The sequence below is a fragment of the Anolis sagrei genome, chromosome X (genome assembly GCF_037176765.1).
Source record: "Anolis sagrei isolate rAnoSag1 chromosome X, rAnoSag1.mat, whole genome shotgun sequence".
NCBI lineage: Eukaryota > Metazoa > Chordata > Lepidosauria > Squamata > Dactyloidae > Anolis > Anolis sagrei.
Genome location: NC_090034.1, coordinates 50,330,307 through 50,351,902, shown reverse-complemented (window position 1 = coordinate 50,351,902; position 21,596 = coordinate 50,330,307). Strand labels below are relative to the sequence as shown.

The 21,596-nt window shown below is 44.1% G+C and overlaps 1 protein-coding gene across 1 annotated transcript; it reads left to right on the top strand.

Moving 5' to 3' along the window:
* The first annotated feature begins 1,482 nt into the window (after positions 1-1,482).
* On the top strand, positions 1,483-20,340 carry CILP2 (cartilage intermediate layer protein 2). The gene is made up of 9 exons (XM_060785177.2): positions 1,483-1,582; positions 2,512-2,592; positions 5,206-5,469; positions 7,572-7,751; positions 12,146-12,301; positions 13,344-13,649; positions 13,715-13,823; positions 15,925-16,082; positions 17,025-20,340. The coding sequence occupies exons 1-9, from the start codon at positions 1,516-1,518 to the stop codon at positions 19,394-19,396; spliced, it is 3,693 nt and encodes a 1,230-aa protein (XP_060641160.2). The 5' UTR covers positions 1,483-1,515; the 3' UTR covers positions 19,397-20,340.
* The last annotated feature ends 1,256 nt before the right edge of the window (positions 20,341-21,596 follow it).

Below are 21,596 nucleotides of genomic sequence, written 5' to 3'. Positions count from 1 at the left end.
CCTTTTGGTGATCTCTAAGTCAAGGTTGGATGGGTATCTTTCAAGTATGCCATAATCAGACATTCGTATATGACTTTGGGGGTGGACTAGATGGCCTTTGAGGGTCCTTTCCAGTTCCAAATACAAAATGTACAATGAGTTAATAGTGGATTGTCCTCCTTCGGTGATCTCCAAGCTGATGTTGGATAGACATCTTTCAAGTATACCATAATCGGATATTTCTATATGATTGGGGTGGACGTTGAGGGTCCCTTCCAACTCCAAATACAAAAAGTAGGGTGAAAGAATAGTGGCTCCAAATAACGATAATGGTGGATTGTCCCTCTTTGGTGATCTCTAAGCCGAGGTTGGATGTGCATCTTTCAAGTATACCATGATCGGACATTCCTAGGCGACTTTCCAGGTGGACTAGATGACCTTTGAAGTTCCCTTCCAGCTCCAAATAACAATAGTGGATTGTCCTCCTTTGGTGATTTCTAAGCCAAGGTTGGATGGACATATTTCAAGTATGCCATAATCGGACATTCCTAGGCGACTTTGAGGGTGGACTAGATGATCTTTGAAGTTCCCTTCCAGCTCCAAATAACGATAATAGTGGATTGTCCTCCTTTGGTGATTTCTAAGCCAAGGTTGGATGGACATATTTCAAGTATGCCATAATCGGACATTCCTAGGCGACTTTGAGGGTGGACTAGATGACCTTTGAAGTTCCCTTCCAGCTCCAAATAACGATAATAGTGGATTGTCCTCCTTTGGTGATTTCTAAGCCAAGGTTGGATGGACATATTTCAAGTATGCCATAATCGGACATTCCTAGGCAACTTTGAGGGTGGACTAGATGACCTTTAAGGGTCCCGCCTGGCTCCAAACTTGTCTACCAAAGCAAAAGTAGCCAGAGACAACAGTTGGGCTTCCTCCTTTGGAGATCTTTAAGCCAAGGTTACATTACTATCCTTCAGATATGTCAAAATTGGCATTCCTATATGGTTTGGGGGGTGGGCTAGATGACCTTTGAGGGTCCCTTCCGGCTCCAAATAACAATAATAGTGGCTTGTCCTCCTTTGGTGACCTCTAAGCTGAGGTTGAATGAACACATTTTAAGTATGTCATAACGGGACATTTTTATATGACTTTGAGGGTGGAATAGATGACCTTTGAGGGTCCCTTCCGGCCCCAAAGTGCTGTCCAAATGCCAGTTTGTTGCCCTCTTGATGCATTTTTTCATCCCAACCCTATGAGCTCATCCTGCTTTTATTGCCTTTTGCTTCTCCGTCCAAGCAAGGGCTCCTGTTGAAGCGTTCCCAAAAACAATATGAATAACTACAAGGGAGGAATTCCAAGGTTTGGGGTGGGAGGGCTGTGTGTGTCTCCGGTTTCTTTGGTCCAAAGGTGTGCTGTCCAAAAAGGTGTCCAAGCCAATGGAAGGGAAGAGAAGGGAGGGTCGGGGGCTTATATAGGCCTCTGGCTTTTCACTGTCCTCATCTTGAAGCGGCCGCCTCGTCCTCTGAATCCAAAATGTTGGGCGCAAAGCTGGCCGTTTTCCTCGTTGCTGTCTTCTGCTTCGGATGGGTCTCTTCTCAAGGTACCGTCCTGCAAAATAGTGGCCTAAGACTTCTGCCGATGGACCTAGGAAGATGACTACGTATCTATTAGTAGTATTAGAATTTATTAGTATCATCATCATCATCTTTGTTTATATCCGCTTTATCTCTCCTGATGGAGACTCAAAGCAGCTTACAATTAGAATCCAGGCCATTGGTTGCAAATGTCTTTAAACTGAGACTAGATGGCCATCTGTCGGGAGGGCTTGAATGGTGTCTTTCTGCCTGAATGGGGTTGGACTGGATGACCTTTAGGGATCTCTCCCAACTCTAGGAATCTCTTATTCCATAGCCCTATTTAGAGGCTAGATGACCACCTGTCGGGAGGGCTTGAATGATGCCTTCCTGCCTGGAATAATGGGGTTGGACTGGATGATCTCTTGGTATCCCTTCCAACTCTAGCATTCTGCCTGCCTCCCCGACATTTAATTTTCAACAGAGGAAATTGCAATATTTGTATGACATTTGCTTGACTTTGGGGCTTTAATCCCTTTCAGGTGACAATATCCTGGCTCATGTCGTGTGCGGTTGGCTTTCCTTTTTGCTTCGTAAAAGGCAATTTTCCATCTGCAAACATTGTCCATTCCCAATCATAGCTTAGAAGGGAGGAGACATGACACGAAAAGCTTGAATCTGAAAGTCACTGAATGAACTGTGCACATTTGAAGCTTCTGCATGTCATTTCGGGTGCATCTTCACTGCCAAAGGAATGCAGTTTGATCCCAGTTTAACTGCCCTGGGATGCTGGGAGCTGTTGTTTTGCAAGGACTTTGTCCTCCCTAGCCAAGCAATGTCAACTACAAATCCCATTATTACACAGCATTGAGTCATGACAGTTAAAGAGGAGCAAAACCGCATTCGTTCAACAGTAAAGATGCACATTGGCTCTCTTCTTGATATTCCTCAACAGATCCACAGCCGAAAAATGAAAAGCCGGAGAAGCAGAAGAAAAAACACAAGACTCTCACTAGTCTTGAAGCAGGAATGGCTGGTAATTAATCTATTATTATTATTATTATTATTATTATTATTATTATTATTTCAACTAATCAGTTCATCCAAGTTGATCCTTTTATATGTTTGGGCACAACAGACAAATTCGATGCCAAGCTCCTACCGCTCCAATATAATTCAATATAATATATTGATCCTGTGCCAGCTGGATAATAATGCCATTTGGGTATAGTTATCAATTTAGTAGAGATGGTGTCAAACTCCTAACACTTTGCATCCTCTCCAATATAATTCAGAGACCACATTATCCATAATGTGCCGATGGATAACAATGCCATTTAGGGATATTTTTCAACTATCCTAACGCTTTTTGCATTGTCTGCAATATAATTCGGAGACACCATTATCGATCCTGTGCCACTGGATAATAATGCAATTCAAAGATAATTAGGAGAATGTGCCAAGCTCCTAGCGCTTTTGCGTTGTCTCCAATATAATTTGGAGACCCCATTATCGATCCTGTGCCACTGGATAATAATGCAATTCAAGGATAGTTAGGAACACTTTTTGCATTGTCTCCAATATAATTTGAAGAGGCCATTATCAGTCCTGTGCCACTGAATAATAGTGCCATTCAAGGATAGTTTTCAACTTGGCATAGATGGTGCCAAACTCCTAACACTATGCAGCCTCTCCAATATCATTTGGAGACTCCATGATTGATCCTGTGCCACTGGATAACAATGCAATCCAAGGATAGTTTTCAAATTGGCATAGATGGTGCCAAACTCCTAACACTCTGCAACCTCTCCAATATCATTTGGAGACCCCATTATTGATCGTTTTCAACTTGGCATTGATAGTGTCAAACTCCTAACACTCTGCATCTTCTCCAATATCATTCAGAGATCCCAATATCGACCCTGTGCCACTGTATAATAATGCAATTCAAGGAGAGTTAGGAGAATGTGCCAAGCTTATAACGCTTTTTGTATTGTCTTTAATATAATGTGGAGATGCCATTCTCGATCCCGTGCCACGGGATAATAATGCCATTTAGGGAAAGTTATCAACTTGACATAGATGGTGCCAAACTCCTAACATTCTGCATTTTTTCCAATATAATTCAGGCCTCAGCATCAATCCTGTATCACTGGATAACAATGCAATTCAAGGATAGTTTTCAACTCGGCACATTCGGTGCCAAGCTCAGAACAGTTTTTGCATTGTCTCCAATATAATTTAGAGACCCCATTATTGATTGTTTTCAACTTGGCCTAGATGGTGCCAAACTCCTAACACTCTGCAACCCCTCTAATATCATTCAGAGACCCCATTATTGATTGTTATCAACTTGGCATTCAGTACCAAATTCTAATAGCTCTGCAGCCTCTCCAATATCATTCGGAGATCCCGTTATCAATCCTATGCCACTGGATAATAATGCAATTCAAGGATGGTTAGAAGAATGTGCCAAGCTCCAAATGCTTTTTGCATTGTCTCCAATATAATTCGGAGACCCCTTATCGATCCTGTGCCGCTGGATAATAATGCCATTTAGGGATAGTTTTCAACTTGGCATAGATGGTGCCAAACTCCTAACACTTTGCATCCTCTCAAATATAATTCAGAGACCCCATTATTGATCATTATCAACTTGGCAAATTCTAATAGCTCTGCAGCCTCTCCAATATCATTCGGAGATCCCGTTATCAATCCTGTGCCACTGGGTAATAATGCAATTCAAGGATGGTTAGAAGAATGTGCCAAGCTCCTAATGCTTTTTGCATTGTCTCCAATATAATTCGGAGACCCCTTATCGATCCAGTGCCATTGGATAATAATGCCATTTAGGGATAGTTTTCAACTTGGCATAGATGGTGCCAAACTCCTAACACTTTGCATCCTCTCAAATATAATTCAGAGACCCCATTATTGATCATTATCAACTTGGCAAATTCTAATAGCTCTGCAGCCTCTCCAATATCATTCGGAGATCCCGTTATCAATCCTGTGCCACTGGGTAATAATGCAATTCAAGGATAGTTAGGAGAATGTGCCAAGCTCCTAACACTTTTGCATTGTCTCCAATATAATTTGGAGACCCCCATTATTGATCCTGTGCTATTGGGTAATAATGCCATGCGCAGGATAGGTTTCAACTTGGCATAAATGATGCTAAGGACCTAGCACTCTGCATCTTCTCCAATATCATTTGGAAACCCCATTATCAATCCTGTGCCACTGGATAATAATGCAATTCAAGGATAATTAGGAGAATGTACCAAGCTCTTAATTCTTTTTGCATTGTCTCCAATATCATTCGGAGACGCCATTATTGATCCTGTGCCAATGGGTAATGATGCAATTCAAGGATAATTAGGAGAATGTACCAAGCTCCTAATGTTTTTTTGAATTGTTTCCAATATAATTCGGAGATGCCATTATTGATCCTGTGCCACTGGATAATAAGGCCATTTATGGATAGTTATCAATTTGGCATAGATGGTGCTAAGCTTCTAATACTTTTTGCATTGTCTCCAATATAATTCGGAGATGCCATTATTGATCCTGTGCCACTGGATAATAATGCCACTTAGAGATGTGTTTTGATGTAACCTGGTGCCAACGTGGCCCTTCTTTTCCCCAGGTGAATGGACCTCATGGTTCAACGTGGACCATCCTGGAGGCGAAGGGGACTTTGAGACATTGGAGGCCATCAGGTTTTACTACCCAGACCGCCTCTGTGCCAAACCGGCGTCCATTCAAGTCCGGACCACGGAGTGGGAGCTGCCTGAGGAAGTGGGCGAAGTGGTCCATTTCAGCCCTCAGGACGGGTTTCGGTGCCTCAACCGGGAGCAACGTGAGGGCAAAGGGTGCTCCAATTACCACGTCCGATTCCTCTGCCCATTCGGTATGTAGCAATAACGGTGGGCAAAGGGGTGGGAATATGCTTTTTGAGAGTGCTGAGAAACCCAGCAAATCGTTCACTTGGAAACCTGAGAAACTCTAGATTCTCAAGGATAGTTTTAATTTTAAAGTTTTGCCTTTCCAGATGAATTCAGCACAAGGTCCGCATGTGTCGTTTCATGCCTGAAATTGCATTGCTGGAGCAGCAAATGCTATTTCCAAGCAGTCAATGATATTTCAAAAAGGCGAAATCCTGGATGGGGTGAATGTTTTGCTATTTGGGATGAACTTGGCACAAAATTTCATACCTGAAATGAGCTGGAAAATCATGTTTCAGTAACAGCTTATCTGTGAGAAATGGCCTTTTCTGAGCAGGCATTGCTATTTCTCAGCCGCAAATACTTCTTACGGGAAACTTGAAATACTCTCAACGGGAGTTAATTTTTGCTTCTTGGCACAACATTTGCACGTATCCTTTTCTGCCCAAAATGCCATTTTCAGAGGGATAAAATACTATTTTTGAACATTTCACCACATCCTATTAAACTTAGAGAACACTTATGTAAGAATCGCTTGACCCTCTAGTGCAGCTCAGTGGTCAGGATCTCAAGATCCCTATAAATCAAATCTGTCAATGGGATTCAAGTGTGGCCTCTGGTCATGAATACTATTGAAACACTGAACTGCTGACATGACCAGAGACAATGAGACAGAGTATATCACAGGCACTTTAGACAGACTATATAGCTACATGTGTTACACAAACAAAGGGGATATTACATTTTACTCAGCATTCACATACATATAAACATTCAATCTCCATGCATACATGGCCATCCCTTCTTCCTTCTCCTGGAGAAGAGACTCAAATGTGGCCAAATTGCTGGTTTTGACCTATAAAACCCTATACGGCTCCGGCCCAGCGTACCTGTCTGAACGTATCTCTTTCTACGTCTTTCTACGAATTTAAGATCTTCTGGAGGGGCCCTGCTCTCGGCCCCGCCCTTGTCACAAATGAGATTGGCGGGGACGAGGGACAGGGCCTTCTTGGTGGTGGCCCCCTGCCTGTGGAATTCACTCCCCGGGGAAATTAGATCATCGTCATCCCTCCTCTCTTTCAGAAGGAAATTAAAAACATGGATATGGCACCAGGCCTTTGGATAATCTGGCAGACTGACAATGGACAATGACGACTAAAGCTTTGATAAGCGGAATGAATTTATTAATTATGGACTTGGCAAAGCGATGGCTACCAGGCTGGAATTTTATTGTATTTTTATTGTATTAATGTAATGTTTTAACTGTTACAATTTATTGTTACTATGTATTTTACTATGTGAATTGTAGGCATCAATGTATGCCGGTTGGAAGCCGCCCTGAGTCCCCCTTCGGGGGTTAAGAAGGGTGGGGTAGAAATACCCGAAATAAATAAATAAATTCCCAGCAAATCTGCCATTCTGCAAATGCACCATTTATCTCTGTCCTTTGGAGAAAGAGGTGGGTGTACAGACCCTGCATTCCTGCAGATTTGCCACACTTTTGGAAAGTAAGAAGGTCTCTTATATAGCATTTCCACTGTTGTTGTTCTAAATTCATTGTTATCCAGCGAAAACATGCTGACGCTCCATCAGTTCCGAACAGATGTTAGTTTTCCTTCTTAAGTAAGTTGTGTTGTATGTGCTTCCTTAAAGAATCATTGTCTTTGGCTATGCAAGCATGTTGTTTTCAAGCAGAGTGAATCATTGTCTTTGGTCATGCTAGCAGTTCATGAATTCTTCGCCTCCTTTTTGGTTTCTCCGTAATTCCATTTTTCCAGATGCCAATTTTCTTAGGATGGTGCCTTCAGTCTTTGTCAGATCCCCATTCATACACCTTTCATACAATTTCATTCAATCTGCACATCATATTTATTACACAGAGAGTGGGGCATTTGGGAGACCAAGAAGTGCCCTCCAGAGAAGGAGGCTCTTTTTGCCGTTTTCCATAATGCCAATGTTCTTAGAATGGTACCTTCAGGCTATATAGGCCCCAACCAACCATGCACCTTTTGTACCATTCCATTCAAATCACACATCATTATTTATCACTCTCCTTGCTCCAAAACAGATCTGTCTGCCTGGTTGGGCTGGTCAACCTGGTCAGCTTGGAGCGCCTGTTCGCAGACGTCCTGCGGTGTCAGAGGGACCCGGACCCGGCACCGGACATGCTTGAATGCCTCTCCACAGCTCCTGAAGTGCCAAGGGAAACCTGCTGAGCGCCAGACCTGCTCGGCAGGACCATGCCAAGGTAATGGATCCACACCAGAGACTTAATGCAGTTTGATGCCACCTGAATTGTTACATATGGGATCCCACAAGTTGTTGTTTATGGCCTTGTCACACTACAACTGTCACACTACAACTCCCATTGCCTGGAGCTAAACAACATTAATTTGCCAGTATGGATCTGCCTAATATCTCAGCAAACCACAAGGCCTAGGATTACATAGCCGTGAGCCATGGCAAATACATTGATTCAACAGCATAGATCAGGCATGAGCAAACTTAGGCCCTCCAGGTGTTTTAGACTTCAACTCCCACAATTCCTAACAGCCAATGCCTAGTGTAGATGATGATAACGATTATAACAATGGCATTATACTAGATTTCCTTTGGCCAGAAGCTGGCCACTTAGAGTGCCTCTGGTGTGGCTGTGAGAAGGTCCTCCATTGTGCATGTGATAGGACACAGACTGCATTGTAGTAAGCAGTCTGTGGTTTGCTCTTCTCCACACTCGCATGTTGTGGACTTCACTTTGTGGCCCCATTTCTTAAGTTTGGCTCTGCATTTCATGGTGGTGCCAGAGTGCAGTCTGTTCAGTGCCTTCCAAGTTGCCTAGTCTTCTGTGTGCCCAGGAGGGCGTTTCTCATCCAGTCCAGGCCACTGATTGATGTTTTGGGTTTTAACCTGCCACTTTTAGACTCTCGTTTGCTGAAGTGTTCCTGTGAGTATCCCTGTGGATCTCAGGAAGCTGTTTCTTGATTTAAGGCATTGGCATGCTGGCTGATACCCGAACAGAGGATAGGCCGGAGATGTCCATGCCTTGGTCCTTTCATTACTTGCTGCTACTTCCCGATGAATGTCAGGTGGTGCAATACTGGCTAAACAGTATAATTTCTCCAGCGGTGTTGGGTAGAGACATCCTATGATAATGCGGCATGTCTCATTAAGAGCCACATCCACTGTTTGATCATGGTGAGATGTATTCCACACTGAGAATGCGTATTCAGCAGCAGAGTAGCAAAGCGCAAAGGGCAGATGTCTTAACTGAGTCTGGTTTTGATCCCCAGGTTGTGCCAGTCAGCTTTCGTACGATATTATTTCTAACACCCACTTTTTGCTTGATATTCAAGCAGTGCTTCTTGTAAGTCAGAGCACGGTCCAGAGTGACTCCCAGGTATTTGGGTGCGCTGCAATGCTTCAGTGGGATTCCTTCCCAGGTAATCCTCAGAGCTTGAGATGCTTGTCTGTTCTTAAGGTGAAAAGCACACATCTGCATTTTAGATGGATAAAGGATCAGCTGGTTTCCCCTGTAATAGGCAGTAAGAGCACCTCAAACTTCAGAAGGTTTCTATTCAACCATTTCAAAGCTCGCTGCTTGAACAATGATGGCACGATCGTCAGCATAGATGAAACTCTCTGTCCCTTCTGGCAGTGGCTGGTCATCTGTGTCAATGTTAAAGATTTTTTTTAATTAATCATTTTTATCAGTGCACAATAACCATACATAACCACAACATTAAACACATTTACCAAAAATGACAACAATGAGAAAGAAAAAAACAAACAAAATTAAATAAATAGATGAGTAAATAAAATATTGAACAAATACGAATAGACAGATGATGCTGATTCCTTATACAGTGAAGGTAAGTATAACCTGGTTGAGTAAAAGTTAGGGCTATGGGAGTGATGATGGGAGGTCTTTACCTACTTTCCTATATATCCGATTGTTCCTCCTCTCTTATTGTATTTTGAAAAAAACCCCAATAAAAATGATTAAATAGAAAAAAAGAGGTGGGAGGTTTGATAATGAGAGCAACAATGGGAACAGAGGGAGGGGAGACAAAAAAAAGGGGGGGAGAAAAAAAAAGAAACGAGAGCATATATAGAAAGAAAGAAAAAAAGAAAGAAAGGGAAATTAGAGAAAGTGAAAAATATGTAAGGAAGCAGCTACCCCACAATCACATTTCAACAGAAAGGAAGAGACCTTGAAAATGAACAAAATCTGGCTACCAGTATTAAAAAAACTCTAAAATTACAACAGCAAAACAGCAGAGAGGAAACAACCAGGCACATCTTAACACCTCTCAACAAAAGATTCCCCCAGGCTCAGCCAGGCCTTCAAATGCTAATGAAGGTGGTCAGTTGAAACATTCACACCCAGCTCTAGCAGAGAAGAGCTCTTTGCCCCACCCCAATCATTCCACAGATATATAAACCCATTTTCCTAATTCCAACAGACCTCACTACCTCTGAGGATGCTTGACATAGATGCAGGCGAAACATCTAAATGCCTCTAGAACATGGCCATATAGCCCGAAAAAACCCACAAGAACCTAGTCATTCCAGTTGGTTTTGTTTGATATTGATCTGTTCTTGGCAAGTTTTTGCGTTAATAAGTCCATATTCATTATGTCTATAGCTTTTTCAATCCATCCGTTCATTGTTGCCATCTCTTTTGCTTTCCAGAAGTGGGCTATGGTTATTCTTGCCGCGGTAGCTAAATAGAAAAAAAAATCTTGTCTTTGTTTCTGTCCAGTTGAAAGTCTGTAATTCCCAAAAGAAAATATTCTGGTCTAAAATCAAATTTTATTTGTAAGATTTCTTTCATCCTCTTTGTACCAAATTTTGTACCAAATTTTTTTATGACCTTACACTCCCACCACATATGAATGAAGTTGCCCATGTTTTTCTCACACTTCCAACATTTTTTACTGATTTTTCCTTTACTATATTTGTCAATGTTAAATATTTATGGAGCAAGCACACTCCTCTGAGGCAGGTTGTTCTTCTGTCTTCTCCATCTGCTTCTCTGATCCTGGAACTCAACAAAAAAGTTCCTGTTTTGTAGCAGATTTCCTATGAAGCAGGTGAGGTGGGAGTCCTTTGTGATATTATACACTTTTATCAGGAGAAGGTGATGATTGAAAGTATCACAGGCTGCTGACAGCTCTACGAAGACAGCTCCTGTAATCTGCTGCCTTTCAAAACCATCTTCTATGTCTTGAGTCAGGTTCAACATTTGTGATGTGCAACTTTTCCCTTTCCTGAAACCAGCTTGCTGTGGAATCATAAATATATAACACAATGGGTTAAACCCTTGTGCCACCAGGACTGGTGCCTGACAGGTCAGCGGTTATAGTCCGGAGAGAGCACGTTGAGCTCCCTTTGTCAGCTCCAGCTCCCCATGCGGGGGCATGAGGAAAGCCTCCCACAAGGATGGTAAAGCATCAAACATCCAGGCATCCCCTGGGCAACGTCCTTGCAGACGGCCAATTGTCTCACACCAAGAGTGACTTGCAGTTTCTCAAGTCGCTCCTGACATGAAAAAAAATACATGGGTCTATTTTTTCTGTAATTATATGCAAAATAAGTCTCTCCAGAAGAATACGATAAAATAAGAATAATAGATACTCCATAACGTTCCTTTTGGGGACTTTCTTCAGTTTTGATGTATCGACTATCATGATCGGGTCAAGTCAGGTTGACGTTTAGATTGGATAGTCAAATATTCCTAATAATAAAGGGGTATAGAAAAGGCGGAGAGGTGGGCATTACTTGGACTCTCCAACAAGATTTACTTTTATTAAATATTCCCCTCTTTCCCCCGCTTTTTGTTGGCTTCTTTTGCCCACCTGCCTCCGTGCCTTTGGGCCTTTTGGCATTGTTCCGGCTTCATTTCTCTTCCAAAAAAAGGGCAAGCGAGGCTGCTTTCTCTGCCCTCTTTTCCCCTGATTTGTCTCCAAAACGGGGTCAATCCATCTCTGCCAAGGCATTCCAGCCATACTTGCGGTCTCCGCAGGACTGGTAGGAATATATATATATATATATTACATTGCAACTGCCAACCGGGGAACCCAGCCAAGTACATTTTGGGAACATTCTTGTTGGAGAGACATGAAATGCGATCACTTTCCCTCCTTCTTTTCTGGGTGGGTGGAAGAAAGGGGATACGTCCCCTAATGGGCCTGGCAATGGTTTCTTTTCTTTTCCCCCAAAGCCATTTAAAAACATTGTCGGCAGGTATGTTTTGATGGGAAGAGCAGAAATTTTGGGTTTTTCTGTTGCAAAAAAGAGTCTGCAAATGCATGACACTAAAAGGAAAAGAGTGAACATGGTTTCAGTCATAGGTCCTAATTAAGAGGGATGCCCAAGGTCATCCAATCCAGCCCCATTATACTATGACACAATCCGATCCCTCCCAACAGAAGGCCATCCAACTCCATTATACCACGATGCAATCTGATCCCTCCTGACAGATGGCCATCCAGCTCCATTATATCATGAGACAATCCGGTCTCTCCTGACAGATGGCCATCCAACTCTGGTAAACCATGACGCAATCCAATCCCACCCGAAAAATAGTCATCCAATACAACCACCATCAGTTCCTAACGGAGAGGATTTATATGTTTTCAGAGCCCAAATGGAGCAGCTGGGGGACCTGGAGTCCCTGCTCCAAAACCTGTGGAAGTGGAGGCAAGCGAATACGCCGCCGAAAGTGCCCCAAATCCAAGTTACACTGCGTTGGACATCCCTCGGAGGTGCAGAAATGTCCCCAGGCGCCTTGCCCAGGTACTGAGCTCTTCAGGGGCATTTAAATATAACAACAACATTCTGTTCCTGGTGTGAAAGTGCTAGTTCTTGTTTCATTGCGCATTCCTTACTTTGAAAGTAAAACAGTTATTCTTCTCTGGAAACTTTGTTTTTGTGGCTGCCACAATGTTGAATTAGTTGAGACTTGAGATATTCATCAGCAAGGTCTAACAAAATGTGCTGCAGGATGTTTTTGTAGTTGAATAAACTATTCCCATGGTTTTTTTATGATAAAACCAATTAGGAATGACATATATAACCCAGGAACAAAATTGTATTATGGGAGCCAACATGGAATGGGCAAACTGTGTGGAGGAGGTCTTGAAGCAGAGGTTGGATGGCTGTCTGTCTGTCTATCTATGTATCTATGTATCTATCTATCTACCTACCTACCTACCTATTTTAAGGAGAGTTGGACTGAGTGGCCAACTGTCAGGAGGGCTTGGATGGTGTCTTCCTGCATGATTGGGACTGGGCTGGATAGCCCTTGGAGTTTCTTCCAGCTCTAGGATTCTGTCTATCTATCTATCTATCTATCTATCTATCTATCTATCTATCTATCTATCCATCCATCCATCCATCCATCCATCCATCCATCAAACTATGTGGGGTTGGAATGGATGGCCCTTGGGGTCTCTTCCAACCTTAGGATACTATCTATCTATCTATCTATCTATCTATCTATCTATTCATCTATCATTTATTTATCTATCTATCTCTCCTAAGGGAGGCTAGACTGAATGGCTATCTGTCAGGAGGGCTTGGATGATTTCCTGCCTGGCAGAAGAATGTTGGACTGGATGGCCTTTGGGATTTGTTTCAGATCTAGGATTCTATCTATATATCTATCTATAATTTATTTATCTATTATAAGGGGACTGGACTAAATGAATGTCTATCGGGGAGGACTTGGCTGGTGTCTTCCTGCATGAATGGGGTTGGGCTGGGTGGCCTTTGGGGCTCCCACTCAACTCTAGGGTCCTGTGATCACCTACTCTGCCCTTTGATTCTCCATCCCTAGCTTGCAAGCTCACCTGCAAGGTCGGCGTCCCCAATAGGAACTGCACTGGCTGCGTCTGCCGCAACCACACAGTCCTGGGCAGCGTCCACAGTGCCGACGGGATGGCTCTTGCCAACGCCCGGATTTCTCTTACCGGCCAACCTCGATCCGTTTTGACCCGCAGCAACTCCAAGGGCCAGTTTGTCATCCGCGGCCTCTGCGACGCCAACCTCAGTGCAGCCCTCGACCGCTTTGCCCCAGGGAGTGCCCCAACAGTCAGCAACAGCTCTGGGACATCCATTGCAGAGATCGTCCTGCAAAGACTTGGTAAGTTCAAGCAGATTTGGGAGATAAGGCTAGCCATTGTTTGATCTGGTATCTCCTTTTTGCAGAAAAACCCTATATGGTGGGCCAGCCTGAATCCAAAGTGAGGACGATGGGACAGGAAGTGAGGTTCTGCTGCAAAGCTCATGGTACCCCCGAACCCCAAAAATATTTCTGGTAAGCAATGTATTTTAGAAGAATTTGAGATTATATTGGTGGCTCTCAAATTGTGGAGCACCCTGTTAAATAGATCATGCATTGGCTGTAACACTATGGTGCAAAAATGGTGGGAAATACTGTTCTAATGGACATGTGTTCACACACCTGCTGAAAGGTTAAGTAGGTAGTGATGTGTAACTGGAAGGACAGGCCAAAGAAGCGGAGTCATGACCAGGTGACATTCATGAAGAGGGTTGCATCATTCACTTTTGTCTGTTGCTGATGATGAGCAAACAATGGGTATAAAAGAGGGCAGCAAGTGCGTGTTCTTTCTCTTGCCATTATACTCTTGCTTATCCCCGTAAATCTGTTGCTGATATCTGTTACTTATGTCGTGAGTATATCTCTGTATATGCCATTGACTGATAGGAGATCAGGGGATCCTGATGTGTGTGTTCAGGCATGGGCAAGCAATAAAAAAAATGTTTCAGAAGTCATTACAAAACTGGAGGGCGCTGGGATTTCATTTCTAATGTATGAAAATTATTGAAAATTTCATTACTGTAATGAGTGTAATGAAATTGAGCAATAGTGCCAATGGGAAAACTTCAGGGGTGCGTTTCTCCCTCATTGTTAGGGCTATTGACCTGAAACTTGCTATGATTATAGAACACATTTTCCACTGTTAGTCCACCAAGTTTCAGAAAGTTCGACTTATCCACTGATTTTTGTGGAATTTTCAAAAGTTTTATAAACCATTTTTAAAAAAAAAACCCACAACAGCTGTCTCCTTGACTTTTCTATACACTGACACGAGATAACAGGGGATCATACCCTCCCCCCCCCCCAACTTTTAGAAATATTTATACATTTATACAATACTTATACATTTATACATACAATATTTATACATCCCTATACATTTTAGGGATTTTTTTGAAGTTTTGACAAAAACTTCTTTTCAAAAGCCACAACAGCTATCTCATTGAATGTCTCTCATATTAACCAATCGAACTTCTATTGAGGGTTTTTTCCCAGCCCAGCAAAGATATTTACTTACTAGAAGTATCAGTCCGTCCTCCTCTTTGGCAAGAAGCAGCCTATCTCTTCTTAATTTAAAGAGAAATGGCAGCCTTTTTGGCTTTGTTTCATTTGCTTGTGCTGAACATAAAACTGACTTTGAGAGGCTTCCGAGCTTTACAAAATTGAAATGAAAGGTATTGGGAAAGTTTCAGTTCTTAAGACCACGTGTTGGATATCACATTGTAAGTACAGATTTAACTAATTTAATCTGATTTACGACAACTAAGGAAAAAATGCACAGCCCATGTATGTATATAGCTATAAATAAAGCAACGTATCAAGGCTGAGAGGAGATATGATAGCCATGTATAAATATGTGAGAGGAAGTCACAAGGAGGAGGGAACAAGCTTGTTTTCTGCTTCCCTGGAGACTAGGACACGGAACAATGGCTTCAAACTACAAGAATGGAGATTCCATCTGAACATTAGGAAGAATTTCCTGACTGTGAGAGCTGTTTGGCAATGGAACTCTCTGCTCCGGAGTGTGGTGGAGGCTCCTTCTTTGGAAGCTTTTAAACAGAGGCTGGATGGCCATCTGTCAGGGGTGATTTGAATGCAATGTTCCTACTTCTTGGCAGGGGGTTGGACTGGATGGCCCATGAGGTCTCTTCCAACTCTATGATTCTATGATTCTAAGATTAAAAACCTCCACTCTGAGTTTGGATGAAAATGGAGTCAAGGAATTTTCTTTAACAGAGAGCAGCACAAGCTCAGATGATGCAGTAAAACACTGCTGACAACTGATAAAGACTTTGTTATGCATAGGTTTATTTTCATAGCTTGTCTCTGAGACAATCATATTTAGGGAGGGAATGGTTGGAAGGAGAAAACTATAAACCACGCACCTATTGTGCTTCGACATGCCCGACCACTTGAGCATTGATTGGCCTCTCTTTCCACCAATGGGCAGACAGTGTTTTGGTCTGGCTCATCATTTACACTTTTAAAAATGGGGAGGTTGCTCTTCAAATGATATAATAAAAAGGAAAGTAGAACAGAACTGGTTTATCCAACTTTATTCTGCTTTTTTCTCCAGGTATCACAACGGGACGTTGCTGGACCGCCAGGCCACCAAGTACAATGACAGCTTGGTGCTGTATGACCTGAAGCCACACCAAGCGGGATCGTATCACTGCAAAGCCAGCAATGAACACGGATCTATCAAATCATCTGTCGCTCACTTGACGGTGATCAGTAAGTCTGGCCTGTCCATATCTTGAATTACAATACACAAAACTGGATAATGTATTATTCCAGGTCAGCTCAGCTCAAAGCAGAATAGAGTGGGACTACGACTTCCCTTGATCTCAGCACTAAACTCCTATTAATGCAGCCTTTTTAGCTGCATCCCACTGTTGGCTCATGTTTGGCTTGTGGTCTACTAAGACTCCTAGATTCCTTTCATAGCCTTTGCTTTGTTTCTTAAAAATTTGGAGGGGGCCCTGTTTTGTTCTGTAATCCAACTCTCTGAAGCATTGTAATTGTTTCATCCAGATTTGATGCATCAGTGGCAGTGGGGAAATTTCCAGGCTCATTTCTCCATCATTTGTAGGGCTATCGGGATGAAACCTGGCACACTTGTAGGCAACATTTACGACTTTAAGCCTGCCAAGTTTCAGAACATTTCAGGCATCCACTGATTTTTTAGGAATATTTCTTTTACAAATATTTTTTAAAACCCTACACAAGTTATCTCCTTGAATTTCTGCACAATGAGGCAACATAAGCAGGGCATCAATCCTGCAATGTTTCAGAAAGATTTGTTCAACTATTGGTTTTTAGGAATGTAAAAAATAATTGCTAATAAAAATTGGTTTTTAAAAAGCTACAGTTTGAAATGCCCCAAAACAACAAACTTTACTAATCTCTCTAAAATGTTTTGTTTCACAATGCTTTGGAGGGTGTCCCATTCCCATTAGTAATTTGGAGACTTGTATTAACAAATCATACAAATCTTCAAATTATGAAACGGACCTCCACAGCCCTAATGACCAGGATATCGTTGGACCAGGATAGAATCCACACTGTGTCCACCATATGAGATGAGAGTAGCTTGCATGGTTTTCCATCCATCTATATCATTTCAGAGGGTCTACCATTGCCCCATTTAAGTGATCATCTGTCTTGCCTCCACAGATCCAGAAGTGCCAACCTGTATATCGCAGCCAGAGGAATATCTCATCAGGCTTCCGGACGAGTGTTTCCAAGAAGAAACAAGTTCTTACTTCTACAACGTAGGCCACTGCCCAAATACCCATTGTGCAGGGCACCTAGCAGAGATGCTGGAGTGTCGTGACAAAGATGAACACTGCTGTGGACCACAGCGAATGGAGGTGCGCGAAATCCCTTGTGCCAGCTACATTTTGCCCATCAAGGTGGTCGCTGAGTGCGGGTGCACATCCTGCACTCAACCCAAGGTCCTTGTCCGGGGCAAAGCTTCAGCAGTAGATGATGGAGAACCCTTGCGATTTGGGGAGATCTACCTAGGCATGGAGAAGATTGGCTTCACGGGCTACAAAGGGACCTTCACCATCGAGGTCCCTCCTGACACTCAGAGACTTGTGGTCAAGTTTGTGGACCCAGCAAAGAAGTTTGTGGACACAGTGAAGGTCTTCCCTTTTGACCAACGTGGTGGGGCCGTATACCAAGAAGTCAAACTCTTAAGGAGGAAGAAACCTGTTGACATAGAAGCCATGGAAACCAATGTCATCACGCTGGGTGAAGTGGAGGATGAAGACCCAGTTGGGGAGGTCGTCATCCCACCGAGCTCTTTCTTCAGAGCCAACGGGGAGGCCTACAATGGGACCGTCAAGGCCAGCGTGACCTTTGTGGACCCTCGGGACATGGCCACCGTGAGTGCGGCCTCCACTGACTTAAACTTCATCAATGCCGAAGGAGATCTCCTCCCTCTCCGGACGTATGGCATGTTTTCCATGGACTTCTGGGAAGAGGAGAGCCACCAGAGCTTGGAGACAGGCAAAGTACAGGTCAGGATGGATGCTGAGCTCATCAAGATGCCCGACCATCTCCGGAAAATGAAGCTGTGGTCCCTCAACCCAGTGACGGGCTTGTGGGAGGAGGAATCGTCCTTCCGGCTGGCAAATGGCAACCGCCGTAAGCGTGAAGAGCGAGCCTTCCTGGTTGGCAACCTGGAGATCAGGGAGCGGCGGCTGTTCAACCTTGACGTCCCAGAGAACCGCCGTTGCTTTGTCAAAGTCCGTGCCTATATCAGTGAAAAGTTCAACCCCATGGACCAGCTGGAGGGAGTCGTTGTCACCCTGATCAACCTGGAGCCGAGACCCGGTTATCCAGCCAACCCGCAGGCCTGGGGTCGCTTCGACAGTGTGGTGACCGGTCCCAACGGGGCGTGTTTGCCCGCCTTTTGTGACGGACAGCGAGCTGATGCTTACACTGCTTACGTAACGGCCACCATGGGAGGCGAGGAGCTCGAGGCCGCCCCATCGAGCCCGAGACGCGACCCACTTACTGTGGGTGTCTCCCAGCCTTACCTCAACAAGCTTGGTTACCAGCGAAGCGACCACACAGACCCGGCCCTTAAGAAGACAGCCTTCAAGATCAACCTTGCCAAACCTAATCCGAACAACCTCGACGAAACCAACGGGCCCATTTACCCCTACCGGAGCCTGAAGGACTGTGAGTCTGCACCAGTTACGGCCAACCATTTCCGCTTCTCCCGGGTGGAAGTTGATAAGTACGAGTACAATGTGGTGCCGTTCAAGGAGAGTGACTTGACCACCTGGACAGGGGACTACCTCTCATGGTGGCCCAACCCACAGGAATTCCGGGCCTGCTACATCAAAGTGAAGATTAACGGGCCGCAGGAATACATGGTGAGGTCACGGAATGTGGGTGGCACGCACCCGCAGACCAGGGGGCAACTCTACGGCCTCCGAGACTCCCGGAGTGTGCGGGACATCGAAACGTATAACAGTTCCGCAGCATGTGTGGAGTTCAAATGCAGTGGGATGCTATTTGACCAAGAACTGGTGGACCGGACGTTGGTCTCCATCATCCCGCAGGGAAGTTGCCGCCGTACAGCAGTCAACAGCTACCTGAGAGAGTACCTGGGCCGGCACCCACCGGCAGTGGAGAACAATGACACGGCAGCCTTTGCCATGTTGGCCCCATTAGACCCACTTGGGCACAACTACGGGATCTACACGGTGACGGACCAGAACCCGCGGCTGGCCAAGGAGATCGCCATTGGGCGGTGTTTCGACGGCACCTCAGATGGCTACTCACGGGAGATGCGGTCCCTCAAGGGCACGGCCCTGACTTTTACCTGTCAGGAGAAGCCAGTGGGGCGGAAGAGCTTCTTCCAACGACTCCTTGAGTCCCCTTCCCAAGCGCTGACAGAGATCCGGCGAGAAATGAGCGCCAACGAGCAGCGCCGGGGTCCATCCCGCGCTGTGCCTTACCCAGCCAGGTTAAGGACTGTGGTTCGCACACAAACTGGGCAAAACCCTGGGCCCCAAACGCGGGCATAACCAGGATTGTTGGGCTGTCTTTGTGCCACCTTGCCTACTCCTTGAGTACACTGGTGGGCAAATATCTCACCTTGGCAAATTTCATCCCTTTCCCATCCAGGACAACCACTTTACAGATGCGGACTGGAGTCTAATTTCAGAGGAACACTTGGGGGGGAGGGGGACCCTGAAATGCCAACATATTATACCTTAAAAGTTCCTAGCTTCACCTCACTTCCCTGCCCCCCCCCCCAAAATAAACTTTCCAAAACTTGATGGCAATAGCCTTTATTGCACCGAACTCCGAAAATATTTCTGAGTTTCTCATTCCCTCTCTGAGTTAGTGAGCATTGGTGATGTAGGGGATGCCTCCACGATAATATGGGTTTCCGGCTCTTTAATACAATCCAGTTTTAAGTGTCAGGGGTTCCATGATTGGATTTGTAATTCATGAAGGCACTAGAGCTCTCTGGCCAAGGGAATCTAAACACCCTTCACTAAACTATGAAATGGGTGCATTTTGGCCCTGATGGAATTACCCAGATCTGTATCCCATCTGCTGTACTACTGATAAGGATTTCTAGTATTCTAGTTCCAAATGGTCACTAAAGATAGGAGATCTCTGTTTAGTGAGCTTATTTGATTAGATAAATGCCCAGTTAGCCATACAAACAAAGGAAGCGCCACGCCTACACCTTGCTCTAGCTTCCGTTTATATAGACGATTTAACTTTCGTTTCCTGGAGGAATCTTTTCCCTCTCTCTGAGCATGTGCCATAAAATCATCATGTCATCCTCATTGCTCGAGCATGGTGTTAAAAAATCATTACGTCCATGATAGCTAATCTGCCTCCTTGTTTTTCCCATTTGCCTATGAGAAGATTTATGGTGTTGATGTGTCGACCCTCTTACTCCCCAACTACATCGCCCTGCGCTGAACGTTGCAAAATAAATCTTTAAATCTGATATTTTGAAGTTCTATGCTGGGTCAAGCCATCCTTACGTGTTTCTGTTACAAGCTAACTTTTGGAGAGGTGCAAAACAATGATCAATATATCAATGCATTATGAGTGAGCTATTAGGCAATTATCAATACATATTGTTGTGAAGCAAATCAAAAGCCGTGATTAATATATATTATGCAATTTGTGTTAAGTAATAAGTACACTTGTTATTTATTGTGTCAGAACGAATTGAAAATACCATTATAATGTATAAAAAACACAAACAAAGTTAAAACCTTGGCATTATGCTAAATTTCCTTTGACTAGTAGCTGGCCATTTGGAGTGAGTCTGGTGTTGCTATGAGAAGGTCCTCCATTGTGCATGTGGCAGGGCTCAGACTGCATTGTAGTAGATGGTCTGTGGTTTGCTCTTCTCCACACTTGCATGGCACAGACTCCACTTTGTGGCTCCATTTCTTAAGATTGGCTCTGCATCTCGTGGTAGTGCCAGAGCGCAGTCTGTTCAGTGCCTTCCAACGCACCCAGTCTTCTGTGTGCCCAGGGGTAGTTTCTTGTTTGGTATCAGCCATGGAATAAGGTTCCGGGTTTTAGCCTGCCACTTTTGGACTCTCGCTTGCTGAGGTGTTCCTGCAAGTATCTCTGTAGATCTTAGGAAGCTGTTTCTTGATTTAAGGCATTATCTTGCTGGTTGATATTTGAAGAGAGGATGGGCTGGAGATGTCCATGCCTTGGTCCTTTCACTACAGGCTGCTACTTCCCGGCCGATATCAGGTAATGTGATATTGGCTAAACAGTATAATGTCTCCAGTGGTGTAGGGTGTAGACATCCTGTGACAATGCGGCATGCTTCATTAAGAGCCACATCCCCTGTATTCCACACTGGGCATGCGTATTCAGCAGAAGAGAAGTAAAGCGCAAGGACAGATGTCTTCACTGTGTTTGGTTGTGATCCCCAGGTTGTGCCGGTCAGCTTTTATATGATGTTATTTCTAGCACCCACTTTTTGCTTGATATTCAAGCAGTGCTTCTTGTGAGTCAGAGCACAGTCCAGAGTGACTCCCTGGTATTTGGGTGTGCTGCAATGCTCAGTGAGATTCCTTCCCAAGTAATCCTCAGAGTTCGAGATGCTTGTCTGTCCTTAAAGTGAAAAGCACACATCTGCATTTTAGATGGATTAGGGATCAGCTGGTTTTCCCTGTAATAGGCAGTAAGAGCACCTCAAGCTTCAGAAAGCTTCTGTTCAACCATTTCAAAGTT